At 40.6% G+C, this 18,950-nt stretch overlaps 1 protein-coding gene across 12 annotated transcripts in view; it reads left to right on the top strand.

Moving 5' to 3' along the window:
- Nucleotides 1-8,281: 8,281 nt before the first annotated feature.
- cspg5a (chondroitin sulfate proteoglycan 5a) overlaps nucleotides 8,282-18,950 on the top strand; it is a 59,277-nt gene continuing 48,608 nt past the window's right edge. For 7 of the 12 annotated variants that reach the window (XM_082551917.1, XM_082551919.1, XM_082551922.1 and 4 more), the window contains exon 1: nucleotides 8,283-8,848. In XM_082551917.1, the coding sequence (XP_082408043.1) occupies nucleotides 8,752-8,848 (97 nt within the window). In that variant the 5' untranslated portion in view covers nucleotides 8,283-8,751. Of the gene's footprint in view, nucleotides 8,849-18,950 lie in introns of all 12 variants that reach the window. The other 5 variants (XM_082551912.1, XM_082551914.1, XM_082551921.1 and 2 more) reach the window with 1 other exon arrangement.

Genomic DNA, 18,950 nt, shown 5'->3' on the forward strand with positions numbered 1-18,950 from the left:
GGAGAGGTAATATATGTAGCAAAGACGATGCAAAGAATTGAGGTATTGAAGGTGGACGAGTTTCCATACCTTGGGTCAACCATCCAAAACAACAGACAGTGTTTAACGGAGGAAAGAAGAGAGTGAAGGCAGGGTGACGTGGGTGAAGATGAGTGTCGGGGTAATTTGTGACAGACGGACAGAAGAATGAAAGCTGATGTTTACAGACATGACAGTGGTGTACAGTGACGTTTACAGAAGGGCAAACAGAGATTCAGCAGTGTCATTGAGTTTCATGGGGCCCTGTTTTGAGACCAATAACCTTTGCTCCATACATCTGTCCCTTAAGTAACGTTATAAAAAAACGCAAAACCTAAATTTTTATTGCTATTTAAAGAGGTATATTTATCTGTGAAGCCAGATGATAAAGAGCAGTTAAACTACAGGCATGTTTAAAAGACATACAGGCCTGGGTGACCTGTAGTTTCCTACTTCTAAATTCAAACAAAACTGAAATTTTCGTACTTGGCCCTTGAAGAAACAATGTGTCTAACCAGATACTGACTTGGATGGCATTACCCTCGTCCCTAGCAGCACTGTGGGGACTCTTGGAATCATTTATAATTCATTATTATTGGGTTGTTCTGTAAGTTCCCTTAAAAGCTTTCAGTTTGTCCAAAACACTGCAGCGAGAGCACTGACAGGGAAGGGGGAGATAATATTTCTCCCATATTTTGACTTGTCTTTATTGGCTTCCTCTAAAATCTAAATTTCAACTTAAAATCCTTCTACTCACCACAAAACATTGTATAACCATGTCCCATCATATTGTTAAGACCTCATAGTATTATATTAGATGTCATATTAGCACCTATCTTATCAATTGAACACTTTGCTCTCAGATTGCAATCTTATTTTTTTCCTAGAGTTTCCAAAAGTAGAATGGGAGACAAAGCCTTCAGATGTCAGAGTTTAGCTAGGGCTAGATCAGGTGACCCTTAAGCCTCCCTTAGTTAAGCTTCTGTAACTTCTGGCCTGCTGTGGAACTTCCTGTGATCCACAGCATTTCTTCTTCCAACACTGACCTCATTGGATTTTACAATTCAGTTCAATTCAAGTTTATTTATATAGCACCAAATCACAACAACAGTTGCCTCAACAGTCGCTTTACATTGTAAGGTAGACCCTACAATAATACATACAGAGAAAACCCAACAATCACAGAAAGGGGGATTTTTTACTCTAAACTCAATAAGAGTTTAAATTGCACATTAGATTTTGATTGGCTTTTGTCTAAGTTAACAGTTTAAATGAATTTATATTACATACAACTGGCATGCCACTGTCATGGAATGGGCCCCAGTCCTCTCGTGACTCAAACAAACAGCCGCATGGATTTTCTTATCATTTCTACCTAATTGTGTTATAGTTCTTAGTGGGTCTTATTAACTAATGAAAACAAATTATTTAAATCTAGCTTAGATTTGGTTGGTTCTTTTTCTTCTCTGCCACCTCTCTGTACTTTCTGGCAAGCGTGTCTCTCTCACTCTGGAACTACTCGATCTGTGGTGACTGGTCCCACCAACCTGCCAAGTATTTGTTATGCTGTTTGCCATCTCTCTACATTCTTTTCTCTATCCTCGCTTTTTCCTAACCTTTAGTCAGAGCACATGGCTGTTCTCACTGAGCCTGGTTCTGCTGGAGGTTTTTTCCTGATAAATCGGTTGATATTTATGCCCAGGTGTCAAGTATTTCCTTACAGGAGATTGTTGGCTTCTCTATAAAGTTTTTTAAGGTAAGTGAGGTTAGTGTTTATTTTTTATTAATTTGCAGTACATAATTCAAATTTAACTGAAATGAATGAGTGTATGTGGCTACAAATGAAACATCTGTTGAATGATCATGACAAGGACAGAAGTGATGTACATTAAATTTTAATTTCCGCAGAGCTTCCAAGTTCCTGTGTTCACCACAAATGTAACATCTTTTCACTGAGATAGATTTAGTTTTGTCAGGTGTTTAGAGCATGTTGGACATGAATCAGGTGGATTTCCTGTAGAAGAAACCTGTTGTATTCTCTCCCTGTGAAGCAAATCCACTCAATACTGCACCTGAAGCTTGTACTATGAAGCTGGATTTGAGCTTATCTGGATAACTTCAGGGTTAACTCTGAGTTGTCGGTATGATGAAGGGAATTCCATCACCATGGTAACTTGTTCAGCTGAGCTGATCTAACGTGCTCCGAAGCAGGCCATGTTTGAGATCAACAGATATGAAATAGCCGCTTACTGACAGTCAGTTCACAGGAAAACAGTGCCACCATTCCTGGAAGATGCCTCAGACCTCTGTGCAAAGATGACTTTTAAAGATGCTGCGAACACTACATGTTTTTTGTAGCTAGACTGGTAAACCTTGGGTTGAGCTATCGAGTTGCTAATCACCTTTGTGTGACCCCTTACCCAAGTGAGGGCAATCTGAACCCCTAACCCACATCTGAAAAATGGTCATATGACTCATTTGACCATTTTAGCACTTTGACATGACCCTGACTCATTTCAAATGAGTCAGGGTCATGTCAAAGTGCCAAAATTGCTAACATAGGTTAGCTGTGTCCATAAACTATGCAGCTACATCACACAGACGGCCTCTAATGAGTGCTACGTGCTTATAAAACACATTTTCATTCACCAAAACTGCAGCACAAACTTCTTGGATGTTTTTTCCTCACAGCAATATTTATCAGATAATCCTATGAAAATGCTCCAAAAGGCAACAAAACAATAAACATTCGTGAGAAGTGGCAATACTAAATGTCAGGTTGGAATTAGAAGGAGTAAAATTTATCCCACATGGGGAGAGACGATCCAAGTTTTTTTGACAGGAATGATTTCAAGATATTTATACGAAGAATAAGTGAATGAAAATGTGAAGATGGGTGAGAGCCTCCATCTGGAGATAGACATTGCTGCTGTAGTCTACAAACAGGAAACAAACGGGAAATGTTTGAAATGCTCTGTTTGTTTTTTGAACCACGCTGTTCTGCTAAAAATAAAGTATCAAAAGATACAGCACACAACAAATTATTGTTAGGTTTCAAGTACTGTGTAATCATAACAATACTTTAATACGTGGTAAATTTGGGACTTTATTACATAAGCCTTTTTAAAATGTATCTATCTGGCTGAGGGTCTTTTGCGGTGGTCTGTTGGTGCAGCACATTCTATCTTGGGATGCTCAATGGATGTAACGGAGGTGTGGGGAGAGAGAAGAGCTCTCTCTCTGTCTTCACTGAGGAAGAAAGCCTCCCTCCCCCTGCATGAAACTCTGACAGCACTGGACAGCTCCTTCAGTGACCGGATGCTCCACATACAGAGTTCAAAGGAGCAACGCTGCACGTCTTTTCCTCCCGCTGCTGTCAGATTGTTCAAACACTGTTCCCTAAACCCTCCTGAAATATGTACACTATTTGTTTGTGTTTTAATGTGTAATAAAAACAGTCACACTGTAGCATTTATGTTTTTAATGTGTGAAACTCATGCAAATGAAATCTGTAAGTATATCAAACACAGTAATTATTCCTCATCTTTTTGGACCACAAATGTTTTTTTTTAGGATATAGGCAAGAAAATGAATGAGCATCAACTCTAAAAAGACTGACTTACAAAATCTGTAACAATAAGTCAGGAAACAGCATCTTATTTTCACATGTATGCCAAGCAGCATTCTCCTGGTTTCAAAACCAGATTCTGCTCTCGTCACCCTTTGTCAAAGTAACCTAATGAGACTGGATATAATTTACGCTGCGTGTATGGAGATATAGGTCATACAATAACCCCAGGTCTGCAATTACTTACAAGACTGCTGTGGCGTTTGTTTCAGGAAGCTCCAGTTGTTTGGAACACCACCAGTGAGCAATTTGCTTTATGGGTCACAACTACATCTACCTTGTGCAGATGCTGACTTAAACTGGCAGGGTACGTGTCCCCTCACAAAGCCCCAGCACAGTTATTTTCATACATGTCCTAAAATGATTTCTGTCTTTATTATTATGGGCCAGAATAATGCACCAGCCAGTCATCCAAAAGTGTATATTTTCCTCTTTTATTTCAAAATTTTGAGGATGTTGTTCTTGGCTGGAACTTCTAGATAAGGAAATGACACTGCAGCAGGGAAATGTGAAACTCGTTGGTTGTTCAACTTTATTAGAAATGATTTTCATTATTCTGCTTGCACTGTGACAACAGAGCAAGTGGAGGATGGAGGAAAACAAGAGTAGGTGATGAAGAATGTAATGCTCAGGATGCCATATCATTTATTATTCCATCAGAGGTGCTGAGCCGGGGGGGATGGGGGTGGGGTGGAGGCTTCTTTTGTTTCAGGGGTTGACCGAGAGATTAAATGGGCCTAATCTGTGTGTTGATGAGCACCGTTTCCTGTTTAATAACACAGAAGCGCCCGGACTGTCATAACAACAGCACGTGACCCTGATACGTACACGATAGTAGAAAGCATTGACCCTAAAACAGTGGGAAATGCCACACGTCCAGACAGAATTAGGCTGATGTTCATGTGTAGTTCCTAATCTGTGTGCTTGTTTACAGTGAACATGAAGGTTATCCCGTTGTAACAGAAGACATCAGACCTTACTATCGATACACATTTTGTTTGCAGCTGCCAAAGAAACTGTGTTGGAGTTTCTGTGATACCAGTTCTTGTACATTTGAAGACTTTTAATTATGTAAACAAGTAGCCTGTTGACTAGAAATTCAACAACAATTTTAGCGATCAATTAAACTTTCATGAATAGCTGGGTTTCCGACTGATGCAAACAGGAAATTTGAGTCACCACCATTTAAGATTTTTAATTTAAAAATATTAAATTATATTTTTAATCCTAATTTAATGAACATTCTCCTTTCACAGCAGATTTATGACATTACGTTTTATGAAATTGCCATGTTTACTTGTGCGACTTTATCTCAGTGCTGTTTCTACACACCGATTTAAATGATGCATACAATACACTGAGGACATTTTGAGTGCCCAGAATAAGAATCCTTTTATCTTATTGACTTTTTGTTCCTCAAGTGCTATCATGAGGTCGATCATTTGCTGTTTTGATTCAATTGTCAAAACAACTCTTGGAAAGATTTCCACGAGATCTGGTGCCCAACAGCCAGCTGAAAGTCACGGCAAACCATGAAATAGTCACCAAACTCTGGTTTCTTGCTGTAGGGCCTTCTGTGGAATTTGTTCTATTGTAACCCTTGTGTTGTCCTCGGGTCAAAAATGGTCCCTAGGTGAATGGCAAACAAGTATATGGGAATCCCGAGGACAACAGTGCTGTGCTCCAGTTTCCTCAATAAGAAAAATTAAACAAATAAGGAAAATGAAGCAGTACTCATCAGAGCAGCATAACACCTAATCCTTTTTGTTTCATACTATTACTTACCTCTCTATTAATTAATTACTTGACCTACATCTGCCAAAATGTGAATCTCTTCATTGTTGGTAACTTAAGGTTACCTCTTCACAATGTGGAGAAAACAAAAATCTGTGAAATGTAACTCTTTAGTTTTTCTACTTTGAGATTTGGTCCTGATTAGGATTCATTCTAACTCTAATGCTACATATTCACCATAGGCCATATCTGATATGTTATCCTGCTAAACTATGGGCATGATACCCATGAAACACCAGCATGCTTAGACTGTTAGCGTGGAAATCTTGCTTTGCACACCTTAGTTCTCCTTTATTGCATCTTCCAAAATCATTAGTTTATAAAAATGATGAATTTTGGACCAATAATTCAGCCTGCCAACTGACAACATTAATGCAAACAGCTGAATGAGATGAAGAAAACACTGGTGAAAAGGCAAATAAACCATTTTATTAGACTTGGGAGATATCTCGTTTTGGTGAAAGATTGTTCTGAAATGCACCAGAAATGAATTTTCATACCAGATAGGGCAACTTTTGTTATTTCTTCTCTGTCCAGCATTGCTGTCAGTGGCATCACACAGTGGAATAGATAAAGCAGTCGCCCAGAAAATCAGATGAAAGCTGAAATGAACAGAAAGGTCAGCAGTGTGGATGCATTATTGTTGTGGTCATGAGTACACTGAAGCTTCTGTGGGTCATTGCAGGAGGTGGAAGGAGAGAGGGAGATGAAGAGTATTTTGGTTGAGGATAGGTCTTTGTTACATGCTGGATCTGTAATATTTTATATTATTTAAATCAAAGCTGCCAAGTTGTCCTTGTGACCCACTTTTCACAATTCACTGCACACATTTTCTATTCTGCTAAACATTTAGTAAAAAATCCAAAATCTGCCATTGCTGCTGCTTTCAAATGCACAGATGCACATAAGCAGCCAAGTAGAGTTACAAGAACACACACATATATGTATAAATATAAATACACATGCACACCCAAGCACAAAACACCTCCTGTTGCCCAGCTTCGTTCTCTTCCTTTATGCTGTTTTTGTGTGGAAGAATGCCCACGACCCCCACCACGATCATTACCCCCAAGGCCCTTGGGCATTCATCACCATGTGCATCCCCCTCTTTTCACCGCAGACACCCCCATCCCTCCTCTAGGCCTACTCCCCCTCTTTTGTTTGAGTCTCTGTGTCACACCATCAAACAAAGCTAGTTGTTTTGACTGCACTACACTTTTTTTTTAACATGATCTCAAACTACCTCATTCTCTCTGAGACGCATATGCAGTGAACAAAGGAAAGTAAAGCTCCTTCGATAGTGACTGATCTCCTTCGTCGGAAAAAAAGTGGCCAGAGTGAAGAGTGCACTTCTATTGAGATCCAGCATGATCAGATGAATAGCAAATGATCGCAACCTGTGGGAAAGGGTTGGAAGGAGGGTGGAGGTGATGAAAAGTTTAGAAAAAGAAAAGTGGGAATGGAAGAGTGATGGATGAGGAAAACTTTGACTCTCGGGGAAGAAGTGAGAAGTCTTGGGATGCAGGTGGAAAATCGAAGAAAATGTTTATTGAAGGAAAAGGAGGCTTTGACTTAATCAGTGAAGAAGAGGAGGGAAACTTTCTTAAAGAATGAGAATAAAAGGTTTTAACAAGAATGGGAAAGGTTTTTGGAAAAATGAAGAATGAGATATATTCTGCAATAAATACATGAATTAATGTATGTATAATGAGTCAGAGGAAGAAGGACAAAAAACAAAGGCATTAAAAAGAGGGGGTGATGAAGAGAGGTGAATGAAACAGTATGGAAAGAATAAACCATCAACAATGGGAAGACAACATTCCATGTTGACCTTAAAAAAGAGTGAAATGAGGTGGAAAAGTTGGGAGAGGAAGAAAAGAGTCACCCAGAAAAGGATTCACTTGTTTTTAGAAAAAAGGGGAAAGGGCAAGTGCCTTAGGATGAGGAACTAGAGAAAAAAGAGTTCAAAATGAATGAGGGAAAGGAGGAGGGAATGTGTTTTGAGAGAGGATGGATTTAGAAAGAATAGAGACAAAGACAAGAATTTTGAAGAAGAGGAAGCTGCCAGGATTAAACATATATATATATATATATATATATATATATATATATATATATCTGTGGGAGATTCAGCAGTACTGGGAATGGTTGGCGTGCTAGTGGGAGATGCTTAGGCAACAAAAGACCAGCATCAGGTGTAGTAGGCCTCTTTGCTCAGTGAAGGAGACTGAATCAGTCCTCCAAGCTAAATGTGTGCAGTAAATGTACCATCAGTTAGTGAGTTACTACAGCTGATTAGCTGATAACTTGGGGATGGATGCTTCCCCTAGATGTCAAAGCACTTCTTTAGGAATCATAAACTAAACCTGTAGCTGCCTGGGCTGTGCGAACTTCAATTTATGTCAAGCACAGATTATTATCCATAGCGTTTTAACTGTTTTGAACTTTTACCATACATCTTGCTCTGTTCTGTTTGTGTTTTAAGATTTTTTTTGACTTAGTGAGGAGGAAAATAATGCCAGAGAAAATTGTAAGGATGGCAGCAATAATGGGCAAAAGTAGAGGTTTAGGGTCTGGAAAGGGGGCGAAATGGAATATGAGGGAAGGAAGAATATTGTAGGAGATGTATACATGGGGGGAGACAAAATGTTTTATGGATAAGCAAGATGGATAAAAGGGCTTTGGCGATAGAAAAAGTCGGGGAAAGTTTTAGGAAACCGGAGGATGAGGGGAGTAGGAGTAGGGAGACTTCAAGGGGAAATGAACGAGGGAGGGAAGGGAGGAGGGATGAGGATGGGGGCGTAGGGAAGAAGAGGAGGGGGGCATCACCGGCCCTTTTTTCTCCTCCCCAGATGATGAGAAGGCTGCCGAGCGCACTGCACACCGCCGTACGTTTGTTCCCTTCTCAGTCACAAAGTGCCCAAAGCACCAATCCGTTCCGAGCTAAACCGAGCCACGGCGTGCGTCTACTCCCCCAAAAGTAACCCCCGCCTCCACCACCACCACCACCACCAACACCCCACCACCGCCGTCTCCGACCGCCGCTTTTTGGCGATGGAGCCGTAACCAGCCTCACTGCGTTGAACAAGCGAGTGAAAGAACGGAGCAGATACGCGGAGACAGCTGAGACCAAGCGGCTATGGAGGAGAAGCGCGGGGAGGCTTGAGTCTAGACCGCACGCAAATCAGCAGCTGCACTTGTCCGGATTACTTTTTGCAACCTCCACCGAACTCTCTTGTTATTAAAATTATAACAAAAAGGAATCTCTCTTCTTTCGTCTGACCATCAAAGCCTATCACTCTACAGCAAGGATGCAGGAGAAGCAAGCGATCTTTTGCACGGGATGCTGGAGACTAACGCTGCTGTCGTGCGTCCTGGCTCTGCACTTGATCCCGTTGTCTGTCCGCGGTAAGAAACTGCCCTTCACTGTCCAGTTTAATCACCTCAAAATGTTTTATTCCTTGATTTTTCTTTTTCTTTTTTTTTCCTTTCTTCCTTTCTTTTTTTTTGTTAAATTTCTTGCTGCTGCAGCAAGTCAGGGTACCTTAACACACTCCCACAGGGCAGCCAGAAAGGAGGTCAGTGAGGCTCTGATTGTAGGTTAGGCAACACTTCACACTCAATAGACTACAGTTGGGTGCCATATTAATAACGTTTTATTGGTCATTTTCTAATCAATGCAATCTGAAATAAATCTGATTTCGGAGGATGCGTCGTCGAAAATGGGCTATATGTTAAATAAATATATACATTTTATTGACAGTAAAACAGCTGTCACCTGGACATCACGCTGTAGGGCTTCCTGTGCAATTTCGTGTGAATCTTTACATTTTAGGAGAGAAAATGTCCTGATTAGCTCACCATTGAACACAGGTCCCAGTGGGGATGTCATGGAGATGCTACGAGAAACAAAAATGGCATAAAGCAAAATCAGGTCAGGATAAACGCACGAGTCGGCAATTTAAGTCCTCGTGAATATATTATGGAAACACCAGAGGAGGCAACAACTGGGTCAATTTAAACCCATACGGACACGGCGCAAGAGGGGGTGTTAAGACATAAGTTAAAATATTACCGTGAGTCTGTGGAAGGGCTTATATGGGGATGTCATAGAAGTATACGACTATATGTTCTCAGTGTTCAGTGTTGCAAGCAATGTAAGTCATTATGCAGCAGGGGAGGGTTTAAAAACCGTTTAACTGGCTCCAGCATTAAAGACATGCCGATGCACCGACACGGCGGCATTTTGGACGTCAGTCACCGACAAATCAACTCAGTAAATCATCACTTTGAGCACTGCGGGCACACATTAAGCAGCAGCAGGAACATTTTTGGGAGAATTTAGAGATTTGTGGCAGTGACAGCGTCCAGTCGATGCAGTAAACCGGTTCCCTGGAGGCGCACTGGCACTACAGCGACACAAAGGCGAGGATTAGGGCCGGGGGGGACCTGATGAATAATTCATGAAGGGATCTGAACGGACATTCTGATACACAGAGAGGAAGGGGAAAAAACATTAAAAAAGACAAGAAAGCTCTCTGCCTCTGCCTGTGTGTCTGTGTGTGTGTGTGTGTGTGTGTGTGTGTCTTTGTCTGAGATTCATTGCGCACGGCCGAGCTACATTGCTGTCAGATTAATAATGCAGGAGCGTGCACGAGATGGAATCAGTCTGGCGTTATAATCTAATATAATCTGGCTGATTCCTTTCATAACGCTCGCTGAAATTCATGGAGTGTGATTGTGAGGTTAAAGCCACATATTTTATTGTCCGCCTGTTTAATACTGAGCAAAATCCATAAATGTGTCTGGAAGCTTTCTACACATTCAGCAGCAGCCGAACAAAAATAATGACTTAACCCTCCGACCAAATTATGTCATTTCATTCAGCAGCCTTTGTTCCAGTTTCCCGCACCAATGTCATGGATGCAAGCAGGCCGTTTCTCCTGCTTTGTCACACTAAAGTGTGATGATGAAAACCAGTTTTTAAAGGATTTTAAAAGTTTTTCAAACCTTACCCATGCAATGTAATGCACATTGATGATAGAGCTTTAGATTCATTTAAATGAATATTTTTTTTAAATGTATTTATCCCAAGCAAAGTTATATGTGAGGATTAATAATGCTGCAAGGCTTTCTAGGACAACTGGAACCCTCCCCCAAAAGTTAAAAACATTCAACTACATGCATCTCTAAAATTATTTGCTGGAACTATTTCTAATCTGGGCGCAGTAACTCAGTGGTGTCTTTGCTGTATGCACATTTGTCAGAATATTAAGAAGTTCCCTTAAAGGTGTGTATTGATATTGCATCACGACTCCAAACTTAAATCTTTTTGGCAATATTAATCAGTTATTGCAGTGGAATCATTAAAAAATTTCCTCACAGCTACACTATCATCTGTTTGAGAGTGTAGGGGCAGCACTGCTTTGAGCTAAACATGATGAACACATATATTCTTTCCCAAATTCACCATATTAGTTTAGCACCAGGTGCTAATGAGCTAATGATTCAACCTCTTAAGCCCTCAAATGTCAGTAAGAAAATATAATTCGTTCAGCAGCTGTTGTTCATCATCACCTTTGTGGGTCAAGCTAAGAATTTTAGGGTAATAAAATACAGTTTGATCACCTTAAACTCAACTTGAGTACCAATAACTCATTTAGGGTCTTTTGTCCACACTATAGCAGGCATTTGGTGTCAGCGCAACCTTAAGTGGATGGATAACAAAAACAGGTCAGCTGATGTGGTGCAGACAACATAAAACAACCTTGGGCTAACAATCCTTCCCCCTCCTCCTTCTCCATCCACACATACACGCACATCATCATCATCATCATCATCATCATCATCACATCTTCTCGCTTCACCGGTGAATAAGGAGGCGGCAGCTTGCCCCACATCTGTGACTGATGCTCAGACGACCAAGGCCAACTGTGCTGAGACGATGACAGCCGACCAGAAACCCGTCACTCATTTGCTGTCGTCTTTTTCTCCCGTGGCCATTTGCAATCCTCCTCCCTCTTGTGTGTTTAACACTTTTATGTCGCCGTCTCTCCCGTCGTCCCATCCCCTATGAGCATTTCAGGTGGTTGATATGTGATGGATGGCGTAACGGTGTCCAGCGCTTGTTTCTGTAATGAATCTCATGAATCTACGCAGCCTTTCCTCATCTTATGCTCTCCCTTCATCTCCCCCCTCCTCTCTCAGTGTCTCTTCTCTTCTGGCCTGCTGACACATATCTGCATGTTGACAGATTATCTTTGATGTGCACTGGGTTAATCTTCAAGCCAAATCCTCCCTCCATGACTCCACTAACCCAGTCCAGCCTCTTTATTTTAAAAAGCAAGCAACACAAAATTTACTCCGTCTATGCTCTGGTTATTGGTGAACAATGGCTTTGCACTCGCTCATCCTCCACCTTTTGGTCTCCATGGAAACCACACACATCCACTGAACAGTGTGTTCATATCACGGGCATAATGTGCGATCGCGCTTTGAATTCCATTAAGTTCAAAATGTTGGTTGGATTTTTGGCTAATGCTTACATTTCTTGCCAAGTCTGGTGGTTCTCCGCCTACTGACCATACATGCATGTGTGTGTCTGTGTCCACTGAGAGTGGACGTAGTCTTTTATTACCAGCTCTAATTTGTAGATGTTATCATTATTTGTACTGTCTATTCATTATTTCTGGATAATGATTTCATACTCGGCGCAGTGTTTGATTTCCAGTGGAGCCAATTTAGTATTGGCTCCAGAAACAATAGTGTCTAAACTCAGCACATAGAAGCAGTCTTCATCTCTTCATGCCACCTTGCAGCTCATATACAGTTAGCCTTGGTGCTTGTTACATGTTCAGAGTTTGCATATGCACTCCAGGTTTTATAAGAAAGTACAGAAAGTGATGTGATTTTATATATTGCATCATATCTTCTATCTGAGCTGGCATGAGTGTGTCGTGGACATGCAGAGCAGCCAGGATTGATGGCTGGCGTTTCCAAAACGCTGCAGTTGTGTATAAAGAGCAGAGTTCAGGAAGCAATTAGCCGCGACAAGCGGTCTTGTTAGTAAAGTGACAGAAAATGAAAAGACAGCAGTGATATCCATTTTGTCTTCCTTGAATCAGAACAAGGAATCTGTGATGCAACACTCTGAAGATGTTTTTTTTTTTTTAAATGATTCATTTTCAACTTCTTCTCTCAGCTGATCGCTTTGTGAGGTAACCCCAGCATATCATTTTCCTCTATTCTATATTTTATGCCCAATGCAGCCCTCCTCATTTATCCAGGCTTGGCACTGACTGAAGGAGTACCAGGGCTTGTGACTTCACTGTGACTGTGTTATTTCCTGTAATACACTTAGTAGCTTTATTTTGATGCTTTAGCAAAAGTGACACAAAAAGCTTTAACATATTAAAAACATGGATTGCATATTGCATTGGATGTGATGCATATCATTAACAATACTACTTGCCTTTTAATGGTCTGTATGAGACTCACATCAGTTCATATAAAGGTCACATCCCTCTGCACACACTCACAAACTGGGCTGCACCATAGACCTAGTTATCTGGTATTCCAGTTTTTAATCCAAACATAACTGATGCTTGTTTATCAGACCAGCTCTCTGTCATTTTTGATGTGCTGCTCCCTCTCTCCCCTACAAAAACCACATCTCCCTTTCCGCCAGTCACATTATATTAATTCCTCCATTGCTAACAGTTTTTGTGGGGCCTTCAAAGCCGCCTTAGATATTTGGACTGTACAGGCTCCCCTGCCCTATCCCAGCACTGAGGACCTTACTAATTTATTAAACACCACTTGCTCCTCAGTTATGGAGAATCATACTCCATATAAACCGAAGAATCCCAGGCCTAAACAGTCACCCTGGATCAGTGACGCCACTAGAGCTCTTAGCAGAAGATCAGAAAGAAAATGGAAACAGGACAAGATTTAAGTCTCATTTGAAATCTTAAAAAATAAACTTCATCAGCACTTCTAGGTCTATCATTTCTCTTCAAACAGGCAGTTGTTCAACCCCTGCTGAAGTGAAGAACAACCAGCTAGACCCCATCTTACCCAACAGCTACCAAGCTATGTCTTAACTTTTCTTCCTCTTCGAAGTCTTGGAAAAATAATTTTAAATCAGTTTCTTACATATTTGCAACATAACCAAATCTTTGAAAAGTTTCAGTTGGATTTCGGGGCCAATTATAACACAGAGTCAGCCCTGCTGAAAGTATTACACCGATCTGCTCCTGTCAGCTGATTTAAGGCTAGCTGATATCAAAGCAACATCCCCTGGTATTATGAAGCATACATATCCCAGTGACCGACAGTGATGATATTCCACAGATCTGAATTTCAGTGGCTGACATGAGGGCACAGATGGATATTTGATTAAAGTAGTATTCAGCACAAAGTGAATCTGCCCACAGTTTACGATATAAGTCAAGCAGGATGTTATGAAACTTTTATGTTAACTTTTGAAGTTGTGCACTTTTGCAGTATTTTAAAGGTACTGTTTGATACTTTTAGCATTTTTTCTTTCTTACTTACTGTTTGGTGGTGTGTGGAAATAATGCAAAGTTGCATCCCAAGTATAGGAAGCGTTATATGAATACAGTTATACATGTGATGACTTATGTACAAAGCATTATCATGTCATTGGCTATTATGTGTTTCATCCCAGATAAATCTGTTTGTTAGGAACCTATATGATCCTAATCTTACCTGAAATATCCTCACACCTGGATCTGCCCACAGATCACTGCTAGCATACGCAGGTGGCCACGGGCTTGACCCGACCAGCTGCTGTCCAGGCTTTATTGGCATTGCTGTGTGTGTGCAGACAGACTGTCCTCTACACAAAAGTGTGTGTGTGTGATTTGTCGAAAAGTAGCAATGCCCAGTGAAAAAGGACAAAAAGTCTAAAATGTGTGTTGTATGTTCCAGGCAAAGTGGTACCAGTTTGCTTATAGTTTCAGCGATACATCACGACACAAGCATAATTTGTTAAGTTAATAAAACTAAATGTCAGATTTTGCTTATTGAGGTCACAAGTGAATAATGTCCTTAAAAGCAGACACTGAGCCAAATGGAGCAGCAAGCTATGAAAATAGAACGCAAAGTATGTTGAGTTATTTTATGTGAACACTGAGTGTTTTCATTATGCATAGTAAAGAAATTATAAATTGATTCAGAAACTGTTGGGTATCTCTGGAAGGGCAGTCAGTCTCATATTTCTAAAGGTTCTTGTGTTTATTTGAGAAAAGTTGTGGCTTTTAAAAAATTGAACAACAGCAATACTGCAAGAAAAACTCTTTAACATGAAGATAAATGCAGAGTGCGATACCAGAACTCCTGCTGAATGTAATCACATTTATTCACTGATGGTAGTTTAAATGGTTTCGCTGGTTGGAGTGTGATTGAACGTGCAAATTTACTGCATCAGTTCCACACATTTGGTGCGATTACTTAATTTGTTCTTGTAGACAAAATCACCAAAGTGACAGCGGAGTTATTTTTGCCATACTTATTAAGACGCCCAGTCTCAGGGCTGTCGCATTTAAATAAACCACCCACCTCTGCACTTGGAACAGCTGCTCCTTAGTGTCGCTCATATTATTGTTTCAAACAAGAGCTCAGAAAGTGAGTCCACAAGTGCAGCAGAATTAACAGAGTCCACCTACACTCGCCGTTCCTTGTTCCACAACCTGTGAATTACAGCCCACATCTGACATTTCTTCTTCCAGGCTGGTGGTGTTCATTGACGTCTGTTTTTTGCAGTGTAATGTTTATTTGTATCAGGACAAGTACAGTATGTAATATAAATTAACGCAATAGTCACCTGCATTCATAGCTAAAACACTGCACTGTTTGAAGTACCCAACATAGGTTGGGTTTACAAAGAGGAACATGGGAAAAATATTCTTACATAGCCTTGAAGCTTTAAAAATTGCCACAGAATAATGAGAAGAATTAAACTGATATGCTGGAGTGAGAACGGTCTGCCTTTGATATGGTGAAACTGGTAATCTTGCAACAGATAAAAACTGCTAAAGCTCACCTGTGTCCCTCTATTTTCATTTTCTTCCCTTTTATGTCATCATCCTTGTGCCCAGGTGTTTTTGCTGCAGCTCTGACTCACAGGTGTGATTGTTGTCAGTAACCGTCCTTGGCATTGATCCTCTGCCGTTTTTTTCCTTTCCTTTTCTTTTTTGACTAAAGAGAGTCATGAAAATCCTTGACAAAGTTTCATGAGCAGTTTGACAGTCATTGGGTGCCTCTGTCCTTTCTCCCCCCTCAAAGACAATATGATACAGGATGTGTGCTTTTTTTTTCCTTTGCAGTGCTGAGTTGGCGCACTCAAACTCTGCATACCCTTGAACATTAATTTACATGTTTCTGTCTTTATGCAGGTAGTGTGTGTGTGAGGCAAAAGGTGAAAAATGTATGAAAGATGAATCAGATCTTTTTTCGCTTGTGTGTAGGCTTGCACCTGTCTCTTTGTGTTACCAGTACTACAGAGTAGCAGCTTTCTACTGTCTATCTCTCTTAAAATGTGTTTGTTTTTAATGTGTTATGTAGGTGCTAGACTGCCTGTCTGAGAGCGTGTCCTTGGTGATGCGAGTCACTGAGTTCATGCTCGTGCACCAGCTCTCCTTAGCTGGCTGTGCGCATTCCCGCCTCTACTGCAGGTTGTCATATTAACATTCAGTCTGCCCATCACACACCACTGTGAGCGTATACACAGACGCACACACACCTGTCGTGGCTAACAACCAGGAAGGAAAGGACATAATTATGCAGCTGGGTTTATATAGTTTACATAGTGGTTTGTTTTTTTCCTATTGTGTGATGTTTGCTTCACAGTTTACGGTCAAATTTGCATGACAGTAAACTCTAGTATCACACAAGGCAGGCAGGCAATTAGTCTTTATCACCAATCAAGCACATTAAGTGATTGGACATTAAATAAATTGTTTAATCAGAGTTAGTCTTAATAAAACTGATTTCAGGCTTTGGGAAATTGTCATGGTAACATGACAAAAACATTTTAAATCCAGTATTTCTGACACTAATGAGCACAGGGTCTGCAGCATCAGAGTCTTATATTACAATGTCCAGATAGATATAGGTCCTGCTAACAGTAAATGCTGATCTGTGTACATCTGACTGATTCATTCATGCATGCAGCAGCATTGTGGTTCATGCAAAATAAACAGGTTTGCCTTTTGTAATAACTATGAGGGGAGTAGGCTGGGGTGGATGGATGGGTCAAAACATCAGTTTTTTCATGTTTATTCATCGTCTTCTGCAAGCTGGTGAACCCAGACCCAATTTAACTCCTAAAGTTATATATTTAAATATTTCCCAAGCTTTCCAAAACAGACTATCTAGCATTTGCATGGAGTTCTTGCTGTGATTGGCTACGTGTTTGGACCATTGAAAGATGTTTATTGTTATCCCATTAATTAAAAAAAACAAAAGTCATACCATTTATGTCCACTGTGAACGACCATCTTTGAACAGAGGCGGTGGCTTACGACACCTACTGTCTGCCATCTATAACCCAGTTTTGAGATTCCTGCCCAGACACCTTAACGCCCACTCACATCCTGGGCCTGTTGACCTTAGGAATTCACATGATAGGGTAGGGCCAGGTTTCACAATGAGTTGACCCGAAACCTTGGCTGAATGCGAGCTACACCCGTTTTCACACCTTGGCTCATGTGATTAGGTAGAGGATCAGTATGGGGTCCTTGACCCTCTTGGGGGGACACTCCTACAGGGCTCAAGTCTGGAACCCTCCACTGTTTGACCTTAGAACTGAAGAAGCTTCTCAGATGAGACGTGAAACGTCTTCAAGCAACTTAAGGAAGTCCAGACGCTTTTCTTTCCAACCTCCTTAGACTACGATGACCTGAGTGACTGAGAACCTTCACAGACGTCATACCTTTGATGACTTTCCATCAAGACACATTTTATTTACACATAAACAAACTTAACCAGATCATTGTCATTTAAACAAAACACTAAAAAAAAACACTTCAGTTTTTGAAATATATGTAAGGAGTTTGAAAGGTAGAGACAAAGGACATAAGATAAGAAAATTCCTGTTTGTGTCATTCTAATGGCAGCTACAAGCTGAGTAAGTTGACTTTGAGTTAGTAAATGTCAAAACAGTTTGAATCATTTTTTTGCCTCTTTTGTCAGTACCAATGATTTTGTGTGATCTTTGCTTAATTCACACAATGCTATATGTTGAACACAATGCTATTTGACCTGAAATTTCTACAAGCGTTGAAATAAATTGTCCTTGTAGAGGAGCGTTCTGATCATTCTCTCACTCCCTTTTAAACTATGAGATACAAAACTTAATACTTGACCCCAATTTATAAGAAACTTGTTGGGTGTGGATGAGTGAGACAGTTGGAGTGAGCTGGTTGTAGTGGGAGTTAAGGTTGATCTGGCTGCAGTCTTTATAATGACATTTTTTGTAGTCTCCATGGGAAGCAGAGGGCAAGTTGCTTCGAGTGTTTGACCATTTTTCAATACTAGTGACAGAAACAAGGTCCACATGCAACATCCAGCTACTCCTTGTACAATGGTAACAAATTACTAGCAGACTGAAATCATCCACTCATTGCTCAAGGCACCTAAATGCAACTGCCTAAAATGATGCAGCAGATATCCTTGTTGTACGAAATTCCCGCTCACCATTCATAAATTAATACCAAAAAATTTGGCATTCAAATTTCAGATGAGGGTGTTGAGTGTGCTGTTGCGCTCTCATAAACCCATATTTGTTGCAGCAGAGGAGGAAAACAAACTGTGTAACTTTAGATGCGTATATGGACTTGTACCAAATCTGTCACTGAAATGAAAAGAGGTGGAGGAAAAGCTCATGTGTGAGCAAATGTGCACAAAACTTTGAGATCAACCTTCACAGACAAATGTTGTATTATTTAGTGTGCATGTGTGTGTGTTTGTCCATGAGTGTGTTAGTGTATGTTTTATGTGTATGTATGTCGTTCTTGTTGGGTTCAGAGCACTACATCAACCCTAGAGAGGCTGAGAGTGTATCCATGGCAACACATCCTTCCTCCATCCCACCACCTGTAGAATCAGAAATGAAAGGATTTATACGACGGAAGGGAAAAAAGGCAGCGTCAGACTGGAAAAGAGAAATCAGTGTGAATCAGAGAAAATTACCGGTAAGAGACGGTGATAGAGAGGAAGAATTGCACAAATGAAAGGGAAAGTGAAGGAGGAAGGGATGACATGATGAGTAATATTTATGATGTAAGATGTGGGGAGGTTAGGAGCATGTAAGGAGATGGCAGGTCAGAGAGAATAGGAAAGGAAATGGATGAGTGAAAAATAAGAGAGAGTGAGGAAAAACAGTTGCAGAGTGCAGAACGCTGCTTTATGTCGATATTAATGAGCAGCACGAGTAAAGATAAAGAGGCCTTGTGTCCCATTCGTTAGAACGAGTGTGGGAATGGGA

Source organism: Aulonocara stuartgranti (assembly GCF_965226115.1).
Source record: "Aulonocara stuartgranti genome assembly, chromosome: 11".
In the NCBI taxonomy this organism is placed as follows: Eukaryota; Metazoa; Chordata; class Actinopteri; order Cichliformes; family Cichlidae; genus Aulonocara; species Aulonocara stuartgranti.